A 27,153-nucleotide genomic window follows, 5' to 3' on the forward strand; every position below is an offset into this window, starting at 1 on the left:
TATAAATGCATCCCCACTCGCAGCGTCCTTTGGCAAACGCTCTGCTCTCCTCTCCCTGCTGTTCCGCGCTTCTTCTCGGTGCTGGGAGAACTTCGGCAGGCAGTTGTCTTCTTGACACAGCCTTCTGCCTTGCAGAAAAGCGGGAGGGCGCGACAGTCCAGGAGGAAGGACAGCCTTCGACGGGCGCGAGGGAAGCCCCAGAGTAGCCTCCAGCAGTCAGAGCGCCCTCCTTCGGAGCTCCGGACGTCGCCTCCAAGTTGCGACTGTCCCCTGGGGCTGCTGTGAGCTGAGCTCCCCGCGTTTCTGTGGATCTACCCGGCTAGAAGGAGCGAACCCCGCGGAGGTTCCTGCACCCCTGGGAGGGGCGCTCCGCGTCACCCACTCGCACCCCAAACCCGCGCCCCCGCAGCTCCAGCGCCTCTTCTCCGGATCTCCGTTCCTCCCCCAAGCCGTCACTGCCTCCGGACGTCCCCTCCCCCCGTCCCGGTTCCGCGCCCCCCACTCCCCAACCCCGGCCCCCAGGCCCGGGCTCTCCGCGACCAGCCTGCACTCCTGGCGCCCTCATGTCTTCAAGGGACTGCCAGCGCGATTTGACGTGGTGTCTCCTTCGGATCTCCAGGCAAGACCTCGGCATCATCAGACAGGCCCGCCTCATACTCTCAGTCACCGCGCCCCGAGGAGGTGCAGAGTGAGGCGATTGCTTCTGAGCCGCCCGCAGCGCCCCAACCCGGTGCAGCTCCAGCCCAGAGCTCCGCGCGCGCAGCCGTGTCACCCCTCAGCCACAGCAAAAGCTGCTGTTCAGACTTGGTCTTCTTGGGGTCCAGGAGGCCGGTGTGGGAGGTGTCGGCAGTCTTCTCGCTCCTCGCGGTGGTGGCGGTGGCGGCGGCGGCGGCTGGCACGGTGGCCGCCGCCTCCTGCGTGTCCTCGCTGTCCGGCGCGACCCCTGGATTGCGTACTCTTGATCCCGACCTTCTGGGCGGGGCCCCGCGCTCCTGCCCGCGGTCCGGATGGGTCTCCTGGCTGGGATTCGGGCCACTTGGAGTTAATGTCCAACTGGGGGTCTACGGAGACCGGATCCGAGGTAAGAGGGGAGAAGCGTGCTGGAGGGGACCCGGGCGGCGACGGTGTTGTCTGAGGGCAGAAGGGCGCGGCTGAACCCCAAGCGGACTACTGAGTGTAAAATAGGAAGGCTAGCCGGAGCTCAAGAGACAAGCCGATCCGAGGAACGCTAGCCTTGCCGAGGGTACGTTGCCTTTTCCGCGTGGGAAAAAAAAAAATCTATGGAGCGCCTGGTGCCCTGGAACCCTGAAAGGCCGGAGGTCTGGGGGCTATTCCCCTGCTCCACCCTGGTAGGGCGCTGCTCTGTGCGGTCCTGGAACCGTGGGAGACTTGGCTATCCACTAACCCACCGCCGCCAGTGTCTTTTCCAGAGTGCAACTGCAGCGTTATCATAGCTCGGAGTGTAACTTACTGTTGAGCTTGTTTTGGTCTGTTCTGGAAGAAAGCTAAGCTCGGGAAGGAGGGTTGCAAAGGTGCTGTGAACCTAAAAATAGAGGTTCACCTCCTCTATCGAAATCTTGCAAAGCTACATGCCTACCCTTCTCGGGCCTTTTGCTAGTACTTTGTTAATGCCCTTATGCGGATCGAGATTAGGAGAAAGGCTCCTGATAGCGGCTCGGCCTGGGGTTCTGTCTGAAAGACTTTTGAGAACCCTCCAGGTCTCCGCTAGGCCTTCGAGGTGCTTGTTTTAATTATCTCTTCTCTCCAGCAAATCTGGTTCTCTATCCCCCAAGAAATCCCCCGCTCCCCCCGCCCCCAACACACACACACACACACACTACTTTGTACCACTTCGAAGTGTCGATTCCTGAATGGGTTGATTTCCAGCCCCACCCAGGGAAAAGGAACCCACGAATCAGGGTTCCTCTGCCTGGAGCCTCGTCTGTGGCTGGATCTGTCTTCAGGGCCGATGAGCGTGCCCAAGCCCAGAGTTCGCCAAGTTTGTGCTGTTTGACCAGGATAAATGCAACTCTGCCAGTCCCTTCAGGGAATGTGTGAGAGAGCGCCAGACTCTTCCTCCGTATTTTGAATTTGTGTTTGTTTGGGGCAATCCAACTAACCCCCATAAGCATGCACCTCCTCCTACCAAGCCTTCCAAGAGGTTTCCTTCTTGCCCTGACCATGCCCACTCCGTTTCTCTGCGCTTTGGGGGGGGGGGGGGAGGTGTCTTTTAAACAAGTGGCAAGTGTCTAGTGTCCACGAAGCCCGTCTCTAGGTTACTGTTGTAGGAGTTTGAAGTGCTTCTGGGCCTAGAACTCTATCTAACAAACGGACCCCCTTCTGATTTGTCTTCCAGAATCATCCCATATGTTTCCCCCTTTCTCCAAAGCATCCCGAATTCCCCCCCCCCTTTCTCCATCTTGGACTGGTCAGTTATGGGGGAGTGGTAAAAGAATGCGTCCTTAGTCGAGGACACAGAACACAGAAGATAAAGGCCACCGCTCTTTTAGTAATGTCTGCCCGCACCCTAGAGGAAACACCCGAGTTCAGAGTGCACTCTCCTCCCACGCCTCCAGGTCTAGAAAGCAAATCTCAAGCAAACTTCCCTGCCTACCAGCCCCCCAAAGGTGCGGGGGCACTGGCTGGCGGCGGGAGCAATCACCCACTTCCAAAGCAGTTTCTGTGACAGGGGATCAGGGTGTCTAAAAGCAGGTTGCCAAGAAACCACCTCAGGTGAAGCGCGGAGAGGGGGGGGGGGGGGATGGGGAAAAGGAACCAGAGAGTAGAAACCTCAAAAGTGAGGATTCGCATAAGGACGCCCACAGGTCCCCCGAGTTAGTATGGGGATAGATGGTAAACCCAGTGGTTCTTCTAGGGTTTTATATTTTAAAATGACAATTCAGCCTACCCGCCGCCGCGCAAGCACTTACAAGGCCCGAGCGGTTTCTGGTGCCCCCTGGTGCCGGGAACTCAGAATCGGTGAGCGGCGGCTTGGCAGTCACTACCGCGGCTTTCCGCGCATCCTTTAACCCCAAGTCCTGGGACCCACCGGGTACCCACGTGCGCAGCACCCATAATTTTGCCCTGCTGAGATGAACTGGTCCAGGATGGAGAGGGGAACCCGTTTTCCGAGCCCGAGAGAGAACGAGGGTTCATTTGGCAAAGCCAACCTCGGAGTGAAAGCTTGGTCCCTGTACGGGTCGGTCGGTGCCTTAAGTTATTCGCACGCGCGGCAAAGGCCAGGCGTGGCGAGGACTGGTCCCGCCGGTGCTTTGGGGAAGAGAGCGGCTTTGGGGAAGATAAGCAGGGTTGCCTCGAGGCGGGGCCCAGACAGATTCCTGAGAAGAACCTCCTGAAGCACATTCCATCTTTAGCCCCGGCTGTGTGGAGCGGGAAGTGGGGAGAGAGAAGCAAGTGCCACCAACTAAAAGTGGCTCGGAGAGGAGCGGGCCCCGGGGCTCTCAGTAAAGAGTGCGCCCGCTCCTCCTCGGGATTGGAGGAGGGAACACTTTCGGGGCGCCCTGGCCTCCCGGCCTAGGATGAGATGGAGAGCCTCCTTTGGCGAGGCAGAGAGTGAACGTCCCAGTGTTTTCCTTTGCCAGCGTCGCCCGCCACACTTCTGACCGAGGCTCTTCACATCCAATTTTAAAAGCCCTCCGTGAGCCAAACTGGAAAAAAGGGGAAAACCCTCTTAATGCAGAAGGGAAATCTGGTGCCTTCGCAGCTTCCTGCTGGCAGGCACAGCGATCCGGGACGGCGCCTTAACCCCGCGCCTCCCTGCTGCTCGGGATCGCCAGCCATTTCGCACGCACCCGAGAGCTGGCAGAGCTGGCACCCCGGAGGCGGGAGGCCTCGCCTTCCCCCGCTCCCGCTAACGAAGCGCCTCTCTGCATTGCCTTTGCACTGCCTGGGAGTTTTCCTGGGCCTGCGCGCGGGGAGGGAACCAGAGGCGTCTTTTTCCCTCCTGTGGGGTGTACAAGCCAGCCCTCGCAGCCGGAACCTCGGCGCTGTGTGGTTCTGTCGCTTCCCAGTCTCCCAGCCCAACAGCTGCGGAGGCAACAGACGCCCAAGGGATGGAAAATGAATTCGTCTCCGCAGCGGTGGGAGGTGGTGGCCGAATTAAACGCTTTCCTGGTGGCCTTATCAAGGGGCCTAGACTGGAATTCTGGGTGGAGATTGTGAGGGGCGGGAGGATGTACCCCGGAAAGGAGGGAGGGAAGTGCCTGGAGACTAACAGGAATAGTGCCGAGAGGTTTTGGGTTTGGGTATTTACCTGGAAACTGTTTTTGTCCTCCCCCACGGAAAATGTCAAGGCTATTTTATCAAATGCGTGAAATTTCTGATTTGAGAGTGCTCTCCAGGCAGTGCCCTCCCAACTCTGGAACACTGGGACAGAGAGTAACACTGTACCCTTAGGTGACTTAATCTCTCTCCTCACCCCACACCCCCAGCTCTTTGGTTGAGACTTATTGTTAGGTTTACAGGGCTTTCCTTTTACCTCTCTCACCCTAGACTGCATGTCCCCCTTTCTAGGGATATGAGGCCTAAGAGTCCAAAGGACTCTCTGAAAAGACCTGGCCCTCGCCCCCAGCGCCTTTGAATAGCAGAGGGCCAAGGCCTCCTACAGTGTTCAGGAGTCTAACTATGGTCCTGTTGTAGCAAAGGGCACTGAACGCCATAGTCTCTGTTGAGAGGGAAAGGGTGAGAGTCAAAATTTCACAAAGTTGCAAAATTAAATCAAGAGCATTATCTGGTATACCATGGAAGATTTTAAAAACCCAAGCTATATGCAATCCCTGCCTACCAGCAACGGCTAAACGTTTATTGGGCCCTTGCTGAACTTTTTTTTGAGTTCATGTTAATGATCCTGAGAAGTGAACTGGCATTTTAAGCCAAGTCGATGTTTCCAAAGTTAGGTAACTTAACCCAGACACTTTTATGCAGGCCAAAGTCTGTAGTTCCACATTAACTTGTTCTGGTGACAAAATTCTTATTTATTCGGGTTGTTTGAAGGGTGGGCGGCAGACAGGACATTCGAGCCTGCATCCTACCGAGCTGGAAGGAGGGTCCAGCCTGGGACAGAGGAGTGAGCTTGATTTTAGTCCTTGCTGTTGCTTGCTTGGGTGGAAGGCTGGCTTCCAGGGCTCAACTATGGAAGCTGCCAGGTGGGGAGGGACCTTTTCTGTCCAGGGCCTGGCAAAGGCAGCCGAATGGGGCTACCCTATTCGCCTCCGGAGGGCATGTAGGGTGCTGCACGCCAGTAGAAGCAAAGAGTTAGAAGTTGCCGTTTAAGTTTACGTCCAAAATCTGGGACCTGGGGAGTGAAAGGCTGAGAAGCGGTCAGCAGTGGCGGGAGTCGGGAATGCGGGCTGCACCTGGGGTGCACGGGGATCAGAGCGGGAGACCATGGGTGCTCGGGTAAGCGCGGGTCTGCAGCTGTGCGGGAAGAGAAGTGTGGAGAGCAGGGGATCGGGCAGCGCCGGGATCCTGGGCATCCGAGCCTAACTTGCATGGTGTGGTTCTCTCCTCCACGCCGCCCGCCCGCGCAGGTGCCGCCGCTGGACGGGATTCTAAGATGAAGTTATGGGATGTCGTGGCTGTCTGCCTGGTGTTGCTCCACACCGCGTCCGCCTTCCCGCTGCCCGCCGGTAAGAGGCTACCCGAGGCGCCCGCCGAAGACCGCTCCCTTGGCCGCCGCCGCGCGCCCTTCGCGCTGACCAGTGACTGTAAGAACCGTTCCCTCCTTCCTGGGCCATCATCAGTGGACCCCAGGGCACCCGCACGCACGCATGCAGTCACCCGGGGCCAGTCGTGAAGGCTGTGAGCCTCCCCGCTCTCGGGCTAAGTGAGAAGAGCGCTGAGACCCTTAAGGGTACTCTCTCTGCCCGCTGCTACCCAAGGGTCCCAGGTGCCTTTCTTGTGAGCAACAAGGGATCCTTTGTCCAGTGCAGAGAATATGAATAATGTCCCTTTATCATTCCCATCAACAAATCTTCACCACCATCACAGCCAAACACCACCAGAGCACACATGTCTGCCCCCTTTCTTCCCTGCCCCTCTAAGAACCCCCCCCTGGGGGGGGGGGGTTCCTTCTATCACTGTTTTACTGTGCTTCACTGTGCTTAAGTCTAAAACCTCTTGCATTTTCATCCCCACCTGCAAGGGGATTTGTGAAAACCCAGCCGGAGAGAACCCAGAAGGGCCTCCGTTTCCAGGACTAGCTAGCATCTGCCTAGCATCAAGTCTGTTCGGGGGAGTTCTGTGGTAGGAAGACATGGGGTGACTAGAGCAAGCTGAGAGGAAAGAGAGAAGCATTCAGAACACATACCGGGATGCCAATTCAAAGAAAAGCAAAGGAACAAACAAACAGGGTACTCTGACTTTAAAAACAAGCCTGCCATTTACTACTCAAAAGCTGACGTTCTAGAAGCAAGCAATTACAGACATGATTTGATACAACCTATGCTCCATTCCTCAGAAGCCCATCTGGGTAAAGTGAGATAGATATATGACCAGTGACAGAGATGGGTGGGAAAGTATCTAGGCAACAAAGGTAGCAACAGAAAAATAGACACACTCTCAAAATACTCATTCCCACCCACCCACACCCCCCCTTAGACTTATTGACTTTGAGGTTCTGCACTTGGACTGTACTGTGGACGTGACCACCCAACCATCCAGGAAGCGCCATAGCCCAAGTCAGCCCCAGGACTGAAATAAACCAAACTCTGTGGTCTTGTACTAGGAAGCAAACATTAAATATGATGTGTGCTCCTTGCACAAGTTCCACGAAGGTAAAATTCTATAAGGATTTCTAGCGTGATTTAGGGTTAAAAAATGGAATGTAGTTAACCCCCTGAATTTCAAGCATGAGTCCCAGGACTCTCCATCAATAAACAGTGTAAACTCATGGTTAAAGAGTTCCACATCAATCACAAGCTTAGGACGAGTGTACAAACATTTCTCCCGAAGAAATTCTAAACACCCTCTCTCCCATTGTCTTCAGTCATCTATTCCTACAGGGCCGGCCAGAGGGATAGGAACACAGTGGCAGATGATAATAGTTCTCTAATTCAGACGTCAGTGGAGGGTACAGTGACTGTTTGATTGCAAGCTGGTTAGTTCCTGGAGGTTTAATCACCCGCTGTACAAGTATACTAACTACCTGGGCTGGCTGAGTTGAGCTTTCCATTAGTTCTCACAAGTGAGTGGCTTTGGAACGCAACGAGCAGTTTCCCACTGTCCACAAAAGAGAAGCCTTTCTTCTCCCACGTGCCAGTAATAACCAGGTCTGCTCCTTGGCCTCCATGCTCCTGTCTTAACCATCCTTTGAGACTGGAGTCCTCTAGGAATGCTGAAGTTCACTGGTAGCGGACTTCATGCCAGGAGATTCTGATATAATTGGTTTGAGGTGTAGCCTGGGTGTGGGGACTGTAAGATGCTTTCCAGGTGGGACTAGTGGCCATCCAAGGTTGTGTCATCGTAGCTTGAAAACATCCTAGGAAAACCTACAGCTTCCTGAGTTAATCAGCTGAATCCCATTGGCCGCATAGAGCCCAGGGTGATATGAGAGGGAATGGATTCCCCTTTCTCAAATGATGCATCATCATCTGTGCACAAGATTCTGACTACTGATTTTGTCCAAGAGAGCAGAACACACCCAAATCTGCTTTGTCCATGGAAAGATGCAGTAGAGCCTAGACAGAGAAATTACCCCAAGAGAAACTGAGCTGTGTCCTAAGCCAACTGACTTCTTTCCAGGTATGTTCAATTCAGTAGCAAGCTGTCAGGGCAGGGAAGGCAAAATAATGACAGTGTGCAGACTTTAAATATTCAACTGGTGTCAGCACACCCCTGCCACAGTGCTGACATTTATATCCTTCACTGTATGTGGAGCGACTGGCTAAGTCTGGTATAGGAAAACATTAAGTCATTTCATCTCATTTGAAAATAAAAAGTGCTATAAATTTGGGTCGCTATGATTTCCTTCGGGTGCTTGGGATTTAGTGATTAAGCGGAAGAACGTCTGTTGCCTTAACAGTCACTGAGCACTGTCCATCAGGGCACGGGAGCTGTGTCCATCCGCTCAGAACATTCACTCTTGGGTCTGCACCCATGCCCCTGGCTCCATTGCAAACTGAGCATCCCGAATTCATACGTGGCGTGACTAAGAAAATAGAAGCAATAACTGACTGGCTTGTCTTAAGGTCGGCTATAAAATAGATGGCCCGTGGCCATTTTAAACTGACTCAGAAACTTGGCTGCAGTTTGTCTTTGGAGGCACCCAAAACTTTGTCTCTTGCCCCCTGTGTTCATTTGTGCCTCTTCCTGCTATTGTCTGATTAGAGAGTGTAGGGTGGTGTCTGTGGTGTGGAGTATACAGGTGCTACGGCATTTTAAGGCTAACAGGGAAACTTGACGCTTCTGAGAGCTGAAAAGGTGAAGTCTAAAGTGCAAGATATCCATGATGGCAGCAGACAGGTCTGTGGATACTAGGGGCAGTGTTTACCCAAACCACTAAAATATATTTTGTATGGAAGGGAGAAACTCTATAGGGGTTGGATGGTCTTCAATCAATAACTAAAACTGATTGCTTTCATTTTTTATAGTTCAGGTAGTTCCTAATTTATTATAATACAGTGGGATTACAGCCTGTCAGTTTAGTAGCAGGATGTGAAATTTTCTGTAGAAATAATCTTAGATCAAGCTGTCAAGCTTACAGGGAATAACCCATAGAAAGTCCCATGTAAACCATGATGGAACTGAACCATAACTCATAAGGTTACTAGATAAGGGCCTCTGCTGTGGGTGCCATATGCCATTATATCCGGCGTAAGAGACAAGGAAGCATGAACTGCATGTAGAGAAGCCATTAGAATAGCCATTGAATTTAAAACTGGAAACTTGAATGAAGCCAGCCCAGCACTGTACAGGAGATGGTGTTAAACTTCCAAATCTCCTATTTTGAGATGTGGAACTCTAAATAGGTAAGCACCACCCACTTGCTGCTTCTACCTGTATGGAGGAACCAGTAGGAAAGGTAACTCCTTATACAAGCGGGAAAGGAGACCTGGCTCTTGGAAAGGGGCTCTTGAAATTAAAATCGGTGAGGAAGACTCTTTCAGGGGACACTGATGCCTTGAGATCTGAGACCAGCATCTTCTTTCTCAAGCCCTAATAATTGTTCTTCAGAGAAATGCTTTCAGGGCTCACTTATAATCGAGCAGCCACAGGACACTGCACTGGCCCATCAACCTAAGCGTCATGCTCAGAAGAGTCAATGTTCGCTAACACAAAAGTGGAAATGTCTGGTATTTTCCCTTCCTACTGTATGTGTGACAGTTTTTAAACATACAGTGTTCTTGGCCTTCACTAAATGAACATACTTATGGTATAATTAATCATTTGAGCTCCACCAGAAGCCATTTTATATTAAATACCCCCCATATGCCAGACATTGGTAGCATCCAAAAGGCAAACATCAATCTAGTTATGAATTGTAAGTAGGCAGACAGACAGACAGACAGGTGGAAAGGCTAGTGGACAGGCAGCAGTAAGACAGATAGATACATCTACCCTTTGGCTAAAGTCATGCCGCCAAGAATTTCAAGCAATGTACTTACTGGGAGGAAGCAGAACAGCAAAAGTCCAGAAAAGGGATTTAAGACATGTTTGAATGGTGGGTATTTGGAAGGAAAAAGAGGGGGACATCCCAGACCAGAGAGCAACATGAGGAACTTATAGCCAAGCTATAGGGGAAGTGTAGTCAGACATATAAGGGAGACAGAGCAGTGGGCATGAGCTGGAAGAGGGGCTGAAGTGGTGGGATGTCTCCTTAGGTGATTATGGAGGAGGTACTGAAGTGGTGGGAACTGGGAGATGTCTCCCAAGGTGATTATGGAGTGCTCTGTCTAGGAAAATGCATTTGCCCCATTTTCCATGGCAAGCAGGTGACCGCGGGTGGCCTCTGCTATACAGCAGATGTGTGGCAAATATTAGTTCTCTACTCGTGAGTGGGGCTTTCAGAATAGGCAAATTTTTTGCTTGTAGTTTTGTGTTCTTATGCTTAAAAAGCTTCAAGGTATGAGCACAATCAAATCAAGTCACTCACCCTCAGGGACAAGTAAATACATCTCACCACTGAAGTTAGTGCCCCAGCACCTTCTACATGAGTAACGTGATTTGGAGCAAATAACTTAATATCTTAAAATCAAGCTAGTTTGAGCTCTACTGAACAAGGTTATCTCCATCTTATAGATGAAAGAATTAGTTCTATTTAGATCCTGTCCCAGGTTACAGGTCTAGTAAGTAGGGAAGGCATATTTCAAACTTCAGGTAGGCATCTAGTCCCAAAACCAGCCCTCAACATAGACTATGATTCTAGGTTAGTAGAGTAAAAATAATACAAGTATGTAGCCAAAAGTCTATCAACTAATCCTAAAACATAGATTTCCAGGGAAATCTGTTTTAGATTTCCCAGATTTCCTCTTGGTCCCTTTCCTGACTCTTTCTGACCTGATAAGGTCTAAGGCAACATTATTGATGACCTCAAAGCCCACATCCAAACACATCAGACACATGGGTTTCTGTAAGGATTCCCACAAAACAGGCACAAACTTTCAGGAGAACTTCTGGGAAGCACACTTGTTCTCCAATCAGTCCCCTGCTGCCAGGTGGCAGGCAACCTTCAGGTGGAGGCAAGACGTAAGTGCCAGGGGTGACAGGAGGTGACCAGAAACAAAGTATGGGTCCCAGTAGGACACATCTGCTACTTTGAGTAGCTTGGCAGCGTCAAAGTCCACATTTGTGAGGCTTTGAGAAAATACTGGAGCTGAAAAGGCATGACTTCAACAGTCCATGGTGGCGTAGGGGCCCGATGGCCCAGGCCTGTGACTCCAACTGCTGCCCTCAATAGGCACAGAAGGGAAGATGATTAATATTCAAAAATATTTCTTCTACACATCAAGGTGGACGTCTAAATTCTTCTGTCGTGAGTTTAAGTAGTTCTATGTCATTGGCTGACCGTTTGGGAACTAGACACGCGCACACAAGCACGCACACACGCGCACACACGCACACACACATTTACGCACACACGCCTCATTTGTTTTTCCCTTCAAGCCATCTGAGAAGGTACTACAAAAGTCACAACATTAAGTGTGTTAGCATATGTCTCCTAAGAATAACACAATGTCTTGCACAGGCACAAATCTGCTACAGGTTCAGGAAATTTGACATCAGTGTAAGGCACTTATCCAACAAATAGTCCAGCTTCACCAGTCCTGGTGATAATGTCCTCTGTATTACTTTTTAAGCCTAAAATCGTGTGGTACCTACGATTGTCTGGTTCCTTTATTCTTCTTTAATCCCTCCTTGAAACCCATGATGCTGACATTCGGGGGGAGGGCTTCCTTTGCCTATCGTTTTCCTGACCACCCCTCAGTTTGGACTTACTTGACTATTTCTATATGGCCAGATTCAAGTAAATTTCTTTGAACGACTCTGTCGTGGGTGCTGTAATCTTACATCAGAAGCACCTAACACCATGTGATCCTAAATTAGCTGTGTCTGAATTGTCGTTAGTTGGCACAGGAGACAGACAGATTCTCACGATGAAGTCAGAATTATGGGTGTGAAATACCCCTTACACAGTCAGGAACCAGAAGGGCTAATAAGGCTGTGGGGTAAGGGGGGGTGTCATCAGCAGGGCCATCACAGGCCTGAGAGACACAGCAGATGTGAAGTTTGAGGAATAGACAAAACCCCATGAAAGCTACCCCTGGTGCAGCCGAAAACTTTCTCATAATACTCCCAGGGGACATGTGCCTCCAGATGAATATAGGAAAAATCCCATTCACGGCACTCTGTTGAGTCTGTTGCTGCTCAGAAAGTTCATTGTCAGGCATTTCTAGGAACACAGAAGAGGCAGCGCACACCCCTGAGACTGATGGTTCGCGCTGCCTACAAATCACTGAACCAGAGCCTAGACAAAGGTCTGTCTTCTGTCATACATGCTTTAGAGTCTAAACTGGTGAGATCCAGTCCTGGATCTTCTGTGCTTTGCCTGAAGATGCACAGTGTTCTCTGTTCCCCTGCCTCTGATATAAATACCAATGAAGAATGATCACAGACACACTATGTTGACTTCATAGAACCATTCTTTCCATTCGTTCCAAACTCAAGCCTTTGCTTGTGTTAATCTCGACCTAAAGGTAGAGTTGACTGTTCCTGTCTTAGGACATCATGGGGAGAAGAGCATCCAGGGGCACCACAGAATCAGACTTTGAGTCAGGGCAGCCAGAGCTCATATTCACACCTGTCCCCACACCACAACACTACAACAGGCTACCCCAGGACACTCACATGTGACTCGCCTGATGGCAAAAAGAGAAAGAAAGAAAGAAAGAAAGAAAGAAAGAAAGAGAGAAAGAAAGAAAGAAAGAAAGAAAGAAAGAAAGAAAGAAAGAAAGAAAGAAAGAAAGACAAAGAGGGGGAGATGGAAGGAAGGAGAGAGAGGGAGGGAGGAAAGAAGGAGGGAGGAAGGAAGGAAGGAAGGAAGGAAGGAAGGAAGGAAGGGAGGGAGGGAATGCAGCATTGAGGTTTTGAAAATGTAGTTATCTCCACGTGATGCTTGTGCCTAGTTCTCTGAAGTCTGCCTGAACTCTTAGAGATTTCTACCAACACATGGCCAGGATAGAAACATCTTCCTCCTATCCAATTAGAGCTGCGTTCCTCAACCTTCTCAATGCCGCCACTCTTTAATACAGTTCCTCATGCTGTGGTGACCCCAGCCATAAAATCATTTTCATTGCTACTTCATAACTGCAATTTTGCAACCTTTGTGAGTTGTAGTATGAGGGTCATTTGACCCCCAAAGGGGTCCCAATTCACAGATTGAGAACCGCTAAACTATAGGAATCCACCAGACAAGTTCAGGTGGATTTTTTCACCCTCTTTTCTTCTCTGCCATCTTCTCTGAATCTCTCTTGTTCTCCTCGGAGTCCCTAAGGCCCTCAGAGCTACTTTAATTCACTTCTCACCTCTACCCTGGGGAAGATCCAGGGGCTCAGGATGCACTGTAGAGTCCTGTGGCCCCTTGGGGTTAGAATAGGATTCTTTAGAGAGGAGGAAGTAGAGACTTTCCACCCTCAGTCCCCAATGCCAGCTACCACTGATAACACCACAAGGGACAAACTTCCCTACTGGCTCTTTTGCACAATTAATTTTTTAAGTCTTCTCTTTTCTTCTCTTTTCTTTTCCCCAGAGCTCATGCTGTGTGCTCATTAGCATGGGGTAGTTATTGCTAGCTGTGGAGTGCTTTCAGATCACACCAGGTGTTCATGGATTAGCTGACAAATGGGCACCCTGGTGGGTATTTTCCTGACTTAAAAGCAGGAGAATGGCCATTCCCCCACAGGGAGCCATGTTGTATGGCTGGAAAACCATCATCACTACTGTAATAAAAGTATGGACCTCATACATAGAAATCAGAGCACTTGGAATATGAATAATGAAATTAATATACTGTTCCACAACTGGGGTTTTTATTTATTGTTTGTGCTCTAGTGTAGCTATTATTAAGTTTTCTTAGTTGAGTTGTAGGCTAACAGCTCAAAATATGTATAACTAATAAGTATGTGCCGGGCTGGTCAAAGTAGATGCAGATGCTGAATAAAATGGTATATTGGTTGCCCAAATGGCTTTAAAATATACCCTGTGTTCTTTTTCTGTATTCTGAAGTGCTGTACATTCTGACTGGTCATCTTCTTCCGCCGAACACTAGTGTCTTTACAGTGCAGAGACTCTTGAAATAACCCAGTGTCACTGTTGGTCATGAGAAAAGAGCATGGTCACTCTGGAGAGGGTCAGACTGGCTTCCTGAATTGCCTCGGTTCCTGATGGCTTCAGAAAAATAGATGCTGCTGAGCCCCTTCTGATTTAACCAAGAGTAGCCTCTTATTAGCTAATCTGTTCTGTCCCCAAAATAGGAGAGCAAGACGGTCCTTGGATAAAGGAAGATATTCCAGCATTTGGAACTTAGTGATCTCTGATATATTTATTTTAAGTTGAAGTGTGTGATAAAATGAAGGCTTCTAAACAATGCACAGCGATAAAGCTGTGCAGAACTCCTCAGAACATTTTTCTGCCCTCTCGCCACACATTTCCGAGGTCCCCGACAGGCAAGCAAGAACAAGGGTTGGCAGATGACCTTCTAGGTCTAGGACAGCCCCTATCCATTTTGTGGCAGTTGCCATGCGTGATTGTAGCATTGAAGCAGGGAGCTGGAAACGACTCAGAGTTGGTACAGCAAAAACAAAGGGGTAAAAGGTGAGATCTTGAAGAAATCGTACCTGGCTTTTGAGTGACAGCGGCTGACAGATTAGAACAGGTTGTTACAGTACATCCCCTTGGAGGTTAATAGGGTCAATATGGCCTCCTCAGGTAGAAACTCAGGCTTGACAACGCTTGCAGCCAGGGCATTTGGTGGTACAAATACAATGCCCTTTCTATATTTCTTTCTGGTTCTTTTCAGTAAGCACACGAATTGGTTTAGTAGAAGATTGGCAATGATTATTTTAAATTTCACAGACAGGTTCAGCTGAGCTAGAAGGTAAAGTGGTGAGGCCTTCTAGACTCCAGAATCCCTTCTGTGGGACTTCACAGTGTAGGGGCGTGGTGGCTAATAATGGTAGCTGAGCTGAATGCTGCTCCCTGCATAGGTGGCTGGAAGCCAATACCTATTAGCACTTTCTGGCCAAAGCTGAAACTGATCACATCTTTGGGCTTCAGAGCGAGGGCGCCCCAAAGGACAGCAAGTTGACCTCAGGATGGCTAAGCCACTTGTCCAAGGTCACATGCTGATCAGGGACTGACCCAGGCCTGGAATCTCAGGCTCTGTCTTCTCCAACTCTTCAGCAAGAGCTTGGTCACTGGTGCCAGATTGAGCATGAGAAGCTTCCGGAGACGGGGCCTCTCTGTCTGAATCTGCCCCCACTGCTGGCTGCTGGGGTTCCGGTTGCGACTGGGAAATTGGCAGATCTGCCTCAGAGTGATATACAAGAACAAGACGAGAGAGAGGTGCCCCCAAAAGGCATGACTTTTCCCTTCCCAGAGATTCTTTGTTCTGTGGCCCATGGTGGCCTAACTTTGAGATCTATTTAATGCACTTGAGTTCATCAAACTTTTCCCATAGCATGTGTATTTCCCACTTCCAGTTCCAAGTCTCAAAGCTGGCACATCTCTCCCTTGTTTCTGCATTAATTTCTCTCTGCCACCAGACTTTAAAAAGCTACAGAGCAGTAGACTTTTTACTTAGAAACAAAAGGACATCATGCAGGACAAGACCTACACTGATCTTTGAAACCAAACCAGGCAAATTTCTACTTAACTAACCACCGGGTCAAGAGCAAACATGTCTCCCCTGAGCCTTTCTGGTCTGTAAGGAGGTGTATGGAGATGTCCAGTTCCACGCAGCTTGGCAACAATATCGTCAGGTTTCCCCTTCACTCTGTGAGACTAAGCAACCGCTCCACCCTGGTCCTATGCTAAGTGCTTCAAGGAAGCTATTGTTTAAGACCTCACTTAAGAAAACATTGAATATGAAGGATTTTAATGTAATAACAGCCGCATACTTCTTGCAATAACTTGTCAAAATGAGCGAAAGAAAATTGTGTTTGTACCTTTCTGGAAGGTACAGATGACTGGTTCCTATGAAATGACATTAGTCATTCTTGAGAAAGTAGACTGATCCTAGGCTAATGTCTTCACAGAAATAAACATTCCTGTGCGTTTGTGTGTAGATACACATAAGTATATGCTTATGTCTATGCCCAAAAGAGGCTTTCTATTTCTCAGACACTCAGCCTATATGGCCATGTGTCCTTTGCCTGCAGTAGAGGTAGGAACATCAGATTGAATCCCCCCTTTCCCAGTGTGTTTCCCTGTCCTCAGACTATGGATAGTCTCTCATGGGAGACTTTGCATTTCACAACTGACTACCCAGTGTCTCAAGAGCACTCCATGGTGCCTCACTCCTCCAGCCTAGCACCATCTCAGAAGTGGGCGAGGCCCTCCAGGCACTAACTTCTAACGTACTTCTTCTCTGTGTTGCCAGCTAGGCCCTGGCTCCCTCTGTGATCTGGGCACGTTTGTCCTTGCAGGTCCAGAGCGCTAGCTGCAGGCTGTACAGTGCAGTAGAGAGGCAGAGCCTCCCACACGATCAGCGCCTGTGTCTTCCCTAGCGACTTGGCAGGTCTCAGGTTGGCCTGGAAAATCTCTTCTCTCATAGAGACACGATGGTGCTAGGGTCAGCCCCTCCCCCTTTCCTGGAACAGACACAGCTGCAGAAACCCTCCGCTGTTCTCTGCGTCCACTTCCCGAGTAGGAAGGAGTCACATGCCCATGTTTCGTGGACTACTTCAGGTTACCTCCTGCTTGGATAGGCTAACAGCTGGCTGAGATGTTGGCCTGGCCACCATGAGGAGGACACATGGCTCCTGATACAAAAGTGACCTTTGGGTTAACATATGGCTGACCTACAGCTTTTAAGAAAAATTTGACATTTCAACCATGTTAACCAAGACAACACTCTCACTTTTGGAATTTTTTTTTAGCTTAGCTGTTAAAGGAATGCTCAGAGCCCTTGCTATTATCCCTACAAAAATTCAGTTGGCTTTACAAAATAGTGACTATCCCGGTCCTTAGTTCTTAAGGTGGCATTCCCATTTTTCCCCATAATCGAGGGAGACAAAGCCTTTGTAGTGAACAGTTTGTTCCCAGAGTCATACCCCGTACAGGTCTCATTTGTTTAAATAGCAGTGTTTATACAAAGGACACATCAGAGTTAAAATATTTGAAACAGAACAATGCCAAAATATTTGGTTACACTCTGAAGGATGACTTCAAGCAACTTAGAACTTTGATATCTTGAAACGTTAGCTTTCAATCAGACATATTTCCCAAACTGTATCTGGGAAATAAGCAAGTGTTCGACCTACCTGCTTCCATTGTCTGTTTACTTACATTACTTTTATCTTATTTTACTTACATTATCTTATCTTATCTTATCTTATTTTGCTTTGTGGTTGTTAAACTCGTGGTCGTCTTCTTTTGCGGTTTGCAAGTATTTTATGGTAAGTTAGTATTGGCAGGGATGTTTGTAGTGTTCACACTCTGTAACTTTTCATAGGGTGAGAGTGTGCTGTGCCTTTAGGTCATAGTATAAAAGTGAATCTAAACCCAAGCCCCTCAGCTCAGTGAAGTCCTAGCAGGTTAAAGCAGCTGTAGGCCTCTAAATTCAAGGTAGGATGTTACTTGCCTGGACGAGGCTAGAAGCTTCTGTAGCATTCTTAAGAACAAGCCAGTGAGGTTTGCCCAGCACCCTTCTACAGAATCATTTGGCCACTAATATCCCCTACAATCTAAGCATGATAAAACGGGGCTGTGTCTTCAAGTGAAACTCAGCGGCACCAAAAGGCCGGGAACTAGAAATTGACTCATCTCATGGTTTGAAAAATATGGTGTTTAATCCTCATTTCTGATTATTAATTCTTAAGCCCACAATTTACATATGGAAAGCTTTCCACATTGACACCTGTTGTCTGTTCATAGTTTTTTTAAGAATATGAAAGAAAAAAAATACCCTTCAGCTCAGTAAAGAGTCTGGTAAAGCCTGGAGCTGGGACTTAAATGGCATTCCTCCTTAGCATCTATGTGGAAGGGAGACTCCCCATCAAAAGAGGAGTCCTGAGCTAAACCTTCAGTTCAGCCGGTGTGTCCCAGGGACAGTAAGGCCTTTCGTTGTTTTCTTTGCTTTTGTTGTTTTGAGACAGAGTTTCACTAAGTATCTCTGGCTGGCCTGGAACTCACTATGCAAACCAGGTTGACTGGCCTCAAACTCCCAGAATGCCACCTGCCACCTGCATCTGGTGCTGCAGTTAAAGGCATGCGTCACTCTCACTTTTGTTGCTGCTGTTGTTTGTTTGTTTGTGGTTTTAAGTAAGATAACAGCAGAATTGAAAGGAAGGTACAGGAATCTCCCACACGCCTTCTGCCTACAGCATCCTGTGCTACCAAGACCTCTCACTTGACTGGCACTGGCTGCAGTCACCCCAAGTCCGTGGGTCACAACAGAGCTTACCTCTGTGTTGGACATGTGTGGGTTTGAGTGCAGATTTATGATGAGCAAGAAGCTTTTCGCCAAGGCTCGTCCCTGGTTCTGTGGAAGAGCCAAGAGTAATTTAAAATAAGAGAAAAGCACGGTCTCATAGTGACATAACTGTGTCCCAAATATTACAATATTTGTCCCATGCTAGATTTAGAACTATTAATCATTTATTTATCTCAGATGCCAACCTAACTCAGCATCCCATGTTGCATCTGCTGAACAGAGTCTGTGCCAAAGCTGTGTGGCCACCAAGTCTGGAAAATGGGGAAATTTTTCTTAAGAAGGTTGAAGGTGCTAGAGCCAAATTTTGCCCCTGGAGTATTGGTTCAGGTCATCACAAGACTCTGATAATATGAAATTGTGTCACATGTAAATTCACAAGTTTCTGAAACCAGGAAACTTGACTTCTTGTAACTCCAACGTCTTACTGTTAATGTCTGTGGAGTTTTTGTGTTTCGCCCTCCCTTTTGATTCATCTTCAGTTGATTAGTAATCAGTCTTAACTTCTATCCTCCCAGGTTCCTAACTTAATGAAATACTTAGGAAATTTTAAACAGAGTCAAAGACCCCATGGTGTGAGTCCTTTGTTAAACAGAACCCCTTTTAAGAAATTAAAAGTGCCATTGTATTTTAATTAGTCACCTCAAATAGATCTATTTTAGAAGTTTGGGTTTCTATATAAGCATTTTTACAAATATAAGAAAAAAACTATAGGTTTCATAAGCAAACACAGACACACTTTATTTTCTCCTAGCTAATTTCACTATTTGTGAAAATTAAAAAAAAAGCACACTCAGATCATTTTTAAAATAAGCAGTTTTCCATATTATTAAAGCAGGATAATTTAAGGAACTGATGTCTTTCTAAGAAAACTCCCTAAAGGAAGTACCCTGAGAAAACATTTCTAGGGAAATGGGAACCAAGCACACTCTTTGGGTCCAGCCTCTGGAAATGCATCTGGTCCTCCTCTTAGGGAAGACATGCCTGAGGGGCCATAGGATTAAGCTTTGAAGGCGGGGAGGGGAAATGTTTTTTCTCCTCTCAGGTCTGAAGTATCCATGCTGCTCAGGGCTTCACCAGTTCCCCCTTCCCCCTACAAAATCTGAGTTATTTTAGAGCCTTTTATTTCATGAAGATGCAGTTTTCCATAGAAGCTATAGTATCATCTTAAAATGTTCTTTTCCCCTCTAAAAGTGACCTCACTCCGTTATCAGTGCCTCCTGGTTCAGAATTCTACCCTACTTGCTTGAACTCCATCAGTTCCTGCCGGAGTGGATCTCAAGTTTGAGGTCCAAATGGGCGCAAAGCAGACGTGGGCCAACCTAGACTACAAGGCAAAAACCTGTCTCAAAACCAAAAACAGAAGCACATAGAGTTTCTGCATGGTTGTATTGCTATCGTCTTCGAGACCACAGAGAACGAATGAAAAAGAAGACCAAGTTAGATGGTGTTAGCACACAGGGAATTACAACAGGGGTAGAAGAACAGGATGGAGGGTCGAGAGGCTTGGGTGGAGTTGCATTTTCAACAAAGAAGTCAGCAAGTGACTGGGTCCGTCACCATCAAGGATATACTTAAAGGCAATGTGAGAGAGGTATATGGTACTGTGAAGGGCTGTGGTCCAGGCAGAGGCAGCCCTATGAAGGCTCATGTTTAAGCTGTATTTCTTGGTCTGGGTGATTTAGACCCTAAGGACATCTGGGCAAGCCTAGAGACATTTTCATTGTTTTGTTATCAGGACAGAGAGTGGTTCTGTAGCTTGGGTTTCTGTGGCTGTGCTGGATATCTGGCTGAAAGGGTTTACTTCTCCTCGCAGGTTATATTCCATCACTGAGGGAAGAAAGCAAAGCAGAAACTAGGGCAGGAACTGAAGCTGGGACCACGTAGGAACTCTACTTACTGGTTCGCTTTCAGGCTCACCTTCAACTTCCTTTCTTATATAGTTTAGCACCCTACCCCCATCTAGGGATAGTTCTGCCCATAGGATGGGCCTTCCTATATCAATTCACAAAGAAAAAAAAAAAGGAAGGAAAGAGGAACAAAAGGGAAGGGACGGGAGGGGAGGGGAGGGGAGGGGAGGAGGGGGAAGAGGAGGGGAGGAGGAGAGGGAGAGGAGAGGAGAGGAGAGGAGAGGAGGGAGGGGGGAGGGGAGGGGAGGAGGAGAGGGAGAGGGGAGGGGAGGGGAGGGGAGGGGAGGGGAGGGGAGGGGAGGGGAGGGGAGGGGAGGGGAGGGGAGGGGAGGAGAGGAGAGGAGAGGAGAGGAGAGGAGAGGAGAGGAGAGGAGAGGAGAGGAGAGGAGAGGAGAGGAAAGGAAAGGAAAGGAAAGGAAAGGAAAGGAAAGGAAAGGAAAGGAAAGGAAAGGAAAGGAAAGGAAAGGAAAGGAAAGGAAAGGAAAGGAAAGGAAAGGAAAGGACCCACAGATATGCCCACGGGCCAGACTGATAGAGGAAATTATTCTAGTTGAGGTCTTTCTCCCCAAGTGTGTCAAGGTAACAACCTAGATTAGCCATCATGAACTAAGCAGATGAGGCAAGGGACTCAGTTAGACATCCTGTGGATGTGGACAAGACAGCTTCCTAAAGCAAGGAACACCCCGTCCCTCAAATGCCAGCAAACATCGGGAAGGGAGAGTGAGTATGAACTGATGCGGTCAGAGATGACTAAGGCTGGGCACAACAGATGCCGGGTTAGGTACAGTCTTTCTGCCAGTCTGGGCTTCGGCTCTTAGGTGAGGGCCACAGCAAACTTCACCGCACTCTGGGCACACAGGGCAAGCGATCTGAGTTGAAGAGCTTACCACTGACTAGGAAGCAGATTGCAGAGTGGGGAGGGTGGTTGAGAAGCTAGCTCAACTGATAAGGGGCATGAGCCTGAGTTCAACCTCCAGCAGTCTCATAAAAACCCGTGACCAGAGACACGCCTGCAGTCCCAGCCTGAGGGAGGTGGAGATGGTAGGGTCCCTGTGTCCTGCTGGCCAGCCAGGGTAGCCCTGTGAGTTCCAAGTTTAGCGAATCATATCTCAAAATAAGACAGAGAGCAACTGAAGGAGACACACGTGTTGATTTCTTGACTCCACATACTTGTACACATCTGTACACAAACGTGTACACATATATACACACACCCCCAAAAGAGATGGAGGTGGATAAGAGACGCAGCTCAGGTAAAGGATTAGCAAGAGGTAAACTTAAGTCAGTACTGAAACAATTTGTCACTTAGAGTTTGTGAGCTATCCAATGCTAATTTTCACATAACAAACCACGCTGTATTTTTGATTCCAGTTTTCCCAGTCTTTTCATTATTTTTTTATCACACTGAGGGTGTGTGCAAAATCTAGTAGTGGAGCTAGGCACTTACCTAGCACCTCTTGCATACACCCATGCACGCTACATGCGCACACGTACACACACACACACACACACACACACACACACACACAGTCAAGTCCCATTAGCTGGATTTCATTTTACACAACAGGATTCTTGCCACGTTTCAACCATTAGATAGTAATGTTTATGATAGAATAATATGAGGTAGAATAGACACAATGTAATCTTCCTGAGCTTTCCAAGATAGAACCCACCGACTCTTCTTAACAGTTTGTAAGCCACATATGACCCAAGGCCTACTGAACTGCCTGGAAAGGGATGAGATGACCATAAAAGCTTAGTACCTGATTTAAAAGGGGGCTAGGTTCCCCCTCTACTTGGTGTGAATTAAATCTCATTCCATGAGTATTTCCTCCTTAGTCCTTCATCCAAGGTAAAATGAACTACTCAGAATCTCAGACTGTAAATCTATGGCTTCCCCAGAAGTCTCAAACATCCTGGTATTCTCTTGTCTTTCCTCCATTGGGTCTCTTCTCCTGTTTGTAACCTCACAGTGGGATCCCTGTGGCAGTCGTACCTGGCTTCACCCCTGGACCCAAGGCTGCGTCTGTCCCCAACAACCTCTCCTTTATATTTAAATCATTCTATTTTTTTTGTTAGAGTTGTTCCATTTGTTTGTCAGTAAAATACAAATATAATCTGCCTTTTTGTTTCCTTAGGTTTGGGGGATGGGTTTTAAGATAGAGTTGAATTTTAAAGAGTTGTTTGCTCTGAGTGAATCTGGCCCTACACAGTCAGGCAGAGTCAGGGTAAACTTATAGCAACATAGCAAAGTCAAAAGACATCACATTTCCCCAGCCTCTGAGACCTAGTTTCTCAGTTTGCTTTGATACTTGCAAACACCACAATTCTGAAACAGCTTGAGAAAATGGAGGCGCCTCCATTCCTCCCCAGAAAAGGGCACTGAGGTGTCTGGGTTCGAGATCCCGAAATCTGCATTTCAGAGAGGGTTTGAGAGGGTTTCTTTGAATGACAGTTGTATTCAAGATTATGAAACAGGACCTTAGATGCCACCCTGGTCACAGCCACCTGTCTACTTGCTTAACCTGGCAGATGTCATTCAGATGAATAACTCACCCTTAACGTCTTGTTTCCTACAAGAACGGTGTCAACATGCTTCTCTTTTTGACATCAATATTTTGCAAAGTGTTAGACAGCACATTTTAGCCTTTGCACGCTTAGCATAAACGGATGATCACTTTGCTGGGGGTACAATTCTAGCTAGTTCTAGTGACACTTTGGTTCAGAAGACTGCCTGAAATGATCATTGTTGTCTCATGTGACATTTTCTGCTTTGTTGAACAGCCAATATGCCTGAAGATTATCCTGACCAGTTTGATGATGTCATGGATTTTATTCAAGCCACCATTAAGAGACTGAAGAGGTCACCGGATAAACAAGCGGCCGTGCTTCCTCGCAGAGAGCGAAATCGACAGACAGCAGCCGCCAGCCCAGAGAATTCCAGAGGGAAGGGTCGTAGAGGCCAGAGGGGCAAAAACCGGGGCTGTGTCTTAACTGCAATACACTTAAATGTCACTGACTTGGGTTTAGGCTACGAAACCAAGGAGGAACTGATCTTTCGGTATTGTAGCGGCTCCTGTGATGCAGCCGAGACAATGTATGACAAAATACTAAAAAACTTATCTCGAAGTAGAAGACTAGTGAGTGACAAAGCAGGCCAGGCATGTTGCCGACCGGTTGCGTTCGACGACGACCTGTCATTTTTAGACGATAACCTGGTTTACCATATTCTAAGAAAGCATTCCGCTAAACGGTGTGGATGCATCTGACTCCGGCTCCAGAGACTGCTGTGTATTGCATTCCTGCTACAGTGCGAAGAAAGGGACCAAGGTTCCCAGGAAATGTTTGCCCAGAACGGAAGATGAGGACCAAGGAGGCAGAGGCGAGAAGGAAGAAGAGGGAGAGGAGGAAGAGAAGGAGGAAGGCATCCATCGTGGGAGCCTGGTAGAAGAAGGCCCAGCTACAGACAACTGGATAGGAGCGAGAACAGCCGTCTGAGCACTCCAGGAGGGCAGTGGTGTCACCAGAAGCTCAAGGCTGGCGTCCCTGCTTAGCTGCTGCCAGCATTTAACTGACACAGTCCACGGTCACCGATTGCGGTCCGAGTCGCCGATGCATACAGAGAACCAAGCCAGTGGTTCTTTCTCACGTGTCTGAAGACACCAGGGAAATGTGATGATTCTGGTGTCACCTCTTGTCACTACATTTTCTGATGAAAATAAGAAAGATGTATTTTCCTGTCACTCAACGGATTCATACCCTAGGAAGGAGGGGGGAACAAAAGCAGAGGTACAAAGAGATCATCACCTTTGAATTTGAAAACCGAGGCCTGAGATTGACGACATCCAGCGTTTGGAGGGTGGGGGGACACTTGGTGGTTGAATTTGAACACAGTGTATGGGGTAGAGAGAAGTTGGCTAGGAACCCAAAAGGCTGTCCTCCTGCTTAAAAACAAACCAGAAGGCATTTCCTTGATGTCCTCGGGAACAGGAAGAAAGCTGTGGTTTTCGGCAGCATCCTTGTAGGAGAGCTAGTGGGGAAGGCCCCCAGCTACCCCCCACCCCCGCCAGGGAGACCCCCGGGGCCTGTTGGTTTACAGAGACTGACGTTACATACACAGCTCCGTTTATGCGTGGTCACCAGTGACCAGAGAAGCTACTCGATGCAATGCATCTGTTTCAGATACAGAGATATAGAAAAGATATTTATTAAGATTTAAGTTATTGTTATTTATTACCATTCACTAATGAATTTCTCTCTTCTTCCCTTATTTATTAAAGTCTCTTTTCAAAGGTGCCAAAGTATATGTGCTCACAAAATACAAAAAAAAAAAAAAGGTGACAAAAGGAAGTATTAATTGGGAACAAGGGTCCATGCTCTTCAAAGTATTAAAAGGGTTTCCACTGGGCAAAAAAAAATCGCTTACTTTACCTTTATAAGACAGCCCCTTAACTGACCCAGGTTTCCCCCTTTTTGTGGACAGGCTCTCCCGTGGCCTAGGCTGACCTTGAACTTACTGCTTGGTTGAGAATGATCTTGGCTTTCTGATCCAACGACTTCTTGTGGGGTTGAGATCTCTGACAACTCACCCTATCTCTGCTCTAGGCATGGAATTCAGGGCCTCATTCAGGCTAGGAGACTCTACCAGCTGAGTTACACCCTGTTAAAGGAGTATCTCAGTCCCGTACCCTCACCGGCAGTCCCAGTGCCGTTGCCACTTGGTTCCATTTCATCCTTGCCCCATCACTGAGCAGAGAGGCCGCAAGCTCCTCTTCCCTTTCACATGTGTGACATCATAGCCACATATACAGAAGGATGAATTCCCCCTTGGTCGTCCTGGACTTACAGTCACCTAAAAGTGAAATGAAGGACCTGCCAGGTAGCCAAGGTTTAGCCCTGCCCGATGGCACCTCTGCCTCCTTTCTTGCCCACCTACCTCCTCCCTGAGGGCACACAGGCAGAAGCACATGGGGAATCTTGGAGGGAGAAGCCATCTTTCTTGTCCTTTGCCAGGTCTGTTGTCTTCTGGGTTCAACATTTGCGATCCCTTCCAACCCAATGAGTTCTAGGAAGAAAAGTTGACAGAAAGAGGCATCTGACTGGCCACAGGACATAAGAGGCCCACCCTCATTGTGTAGAGGGGAGGAAGTAGATGGGGGAATGGCACCTCTCACTGTCCCCATAGTGTACCTGTCTAGCAGCTGGCATACAGGTATTGCCTTGAGTCCTATGTTAGAGCTTGTTACACATTTCAGAAATGGAATTTTATGCAGAAATTAATTAATCACTTCCTTCATAGCTGCTACCCCCCAAAGTAGGACCAATTGGCCTATCTCAAATAATCACGTTAAAATTTCAAAGTAACCAAGAGGTAAAAGTTGCTGGACATCCCCTCCCTGACCCATGGCCCTAAAGACCCAAGTTGACGTATGGTTCCACACCCTCTGCCGGACTGGGAAATGGAGGCAAAGGCTGCACTCTCACCCTCTGCTGCTCAAACTGGTGATGCCCTCAGTTGCCTGGCATGATTGAGATGTAGTTCAGGATCTCCTGTTCAATTCTGAGAATCCTAGTAGACATGGTAGCTGATATTCCCAGGTCCAGACACAGCCTTCAGCTCTCGGGGGAGTCTCTGCTCAGCATCATCTCCACACTGCAAGCAGGTTCTGATGGGAGCAAGCTGCTCCACCTAGTCCACAGAAGGGTAAAGTTGGTGATTTTTTTTCGTTATTGTTGTAATCACCATCTAACACAGTAAGGAGCACGCTTCTTTGGAAGTTCTGATCTCCCTGATCTGTCTCGGTCGTTTGTGTTATACAACCAAAGTTCTCTACAGACTTTATTTTTGTACAATATCATTTTGTAACTTTTTACAAATAAAAGCTCATTTCTACTGCTTCCTGTACCTTTGTATTTATTTCCTCAAATGCCAGTGACTCTGGCTGGGCCAGGCAGGCATACGAGATTGATTGAGAGCTGTGCCTTTCACCACCATACAGTGTAATGGTTGGTCAACAACCACGCTCATCAACTCCTCATAACCAGTAACTACTCAGGTGGGGGAAGGCTTGCAAATCGTTCTTCATTTATTCATTCAACAGACATTCATGGTGTGCCTACATTGTGCCAGGCATCGTACAGAACACTGGAGATTCAAAAGTGGCAGACAGTGAATAGCTAGATAGATAAAAAAGAAAATCCTTGGCCTTGGAGAACTGAGATTTTGTTTGGAGGAAGACACGGCATTCAATATTGTAGTGACCTGTATGATGGGTATTACCAAGAATGCAAGCAGAATACTGTAATCAAAAATAACAGTAGAGCCCACTTAGAGGTGACCTTGGGACTAAAGATAAGAAATTATGTCAACCAATCAAAAGCATCCCAGCAGAAACAGCAACTTATGCAAGACCCTGAGGCAAACAGGAGCCTAGACAGAGTCCCTGATAGTCCATGGCAAAGTAGCGGGATTGTTGGAACTGTGCAGATAGCTGTAGCTCACTGCATTCTGGTGGGAACAGACTAGAGAGGACCTGAGATCATCCTGGATTGAATGAAAGGAGTAGACCACACACACACACACACACACACACACACACACACACACACACACAATTTGGTATATTTGGGCATTGTGGTTTCTGGCTCACCAAGAAAAACTAAACAACCAGTGGCCAACTTTGGAAATTCAACCACGTTCAACCAAGAAGAGTGAGTGTGTTGAAAGCTGGGAAATCCTTAAAAATCAAAAGGGGAACTTTCACCATCCCATGTGACTCACTCACCAGGGTCATGCTGTCCCAGTCTGGCAGCGAGTTCCCTCACAGGTGTGGTCCACAGACAAGAGCTGCTCTCCCTGGCACCAGGTTCTTCAAGTTCACGTGGCTTGTGATCGTATCTGAGGAGGGTTTTCTCCAGTGTTGGGCAAGGAATCTAGGGTGAGTGCCAAGCGAAACAGGCTTAAAATCACTTTCAAAATAATGGGTCCACTCCTGCAGGGCATGGTGGCATGTGTCTTTAATCCCATCACTTTCTGAACCTGAGACTGGAAACCAAAACGAGCATCTCCTCCACAGA

General features: G+C 48.0%; 1 protein-coding gene across 2 annotated transcripts; it reads left to right on the plus strand.

Annotated features, from left to right (window-relative positions):
- Positions 1–600: 600 nt before the first annotated feature.
- On the plus strand, positions 601–25,972 carry Gdnf (glial cell derived neurotrophic factor). Of its 2 annotated transcripts, none has more exons than XM_048428872.3 (3): positions 601–1,081; positions 5,550–5,726; positions 22,861–25,972. In XM_048428872.3, exons 2-3 carry the CDS (start codon positions 5,576–5,578, stop codon positions 23,343–23,345), a joined length of 636 nt encoding a protein of 211 aa, XP_048284829.1. In that variant the 5' UTR covers positions 601–1,081; positions 5,550–5,575; the 3' UTR covers positions 23,346–25,972. The 2 variants fall into 2 exon arrangements, with proteins under 2 accessions (XP_048284829.1, XP_085532804.1); XM_085676678.2 differs by having other exon boundaries at positions 5,550–5,648.
- The last annotated feature ends 1,181 nt before the right edge of the window (positions 25,973–27,153 follow it).

Source organism: Myodes glareolus, chromosome 15 (genome assembly GCF_982192425.1).
Source record: "Myodes glareolus chromosome 15, mMyoGla1.1, whole genome shotgun sequence".
Classification (NCBI taxonomy): Eukaryota; Metazoa; Chordata; class Mammalia; order Rodentia; family Cricetidae; genus Myodes; species Myodes glareolus.

Bases quoted from the DNA above. Each gene is read 5' to 3' on its own strand.
- Gdnf (XM_048428872.3), top strand. From the start codon at position 5,576: ATGAAGTTATGGGATGTCGTGGCTGTCTGCCTGGTGTTGCTCCACACC. The intron at 5,727-22,860 runs GTAAGAACCGTT...TTTGTTGAACAG, and splicing joins CTTCGCGCTGACCAGTGACT to CCAATATGCCTGAAGATTAT.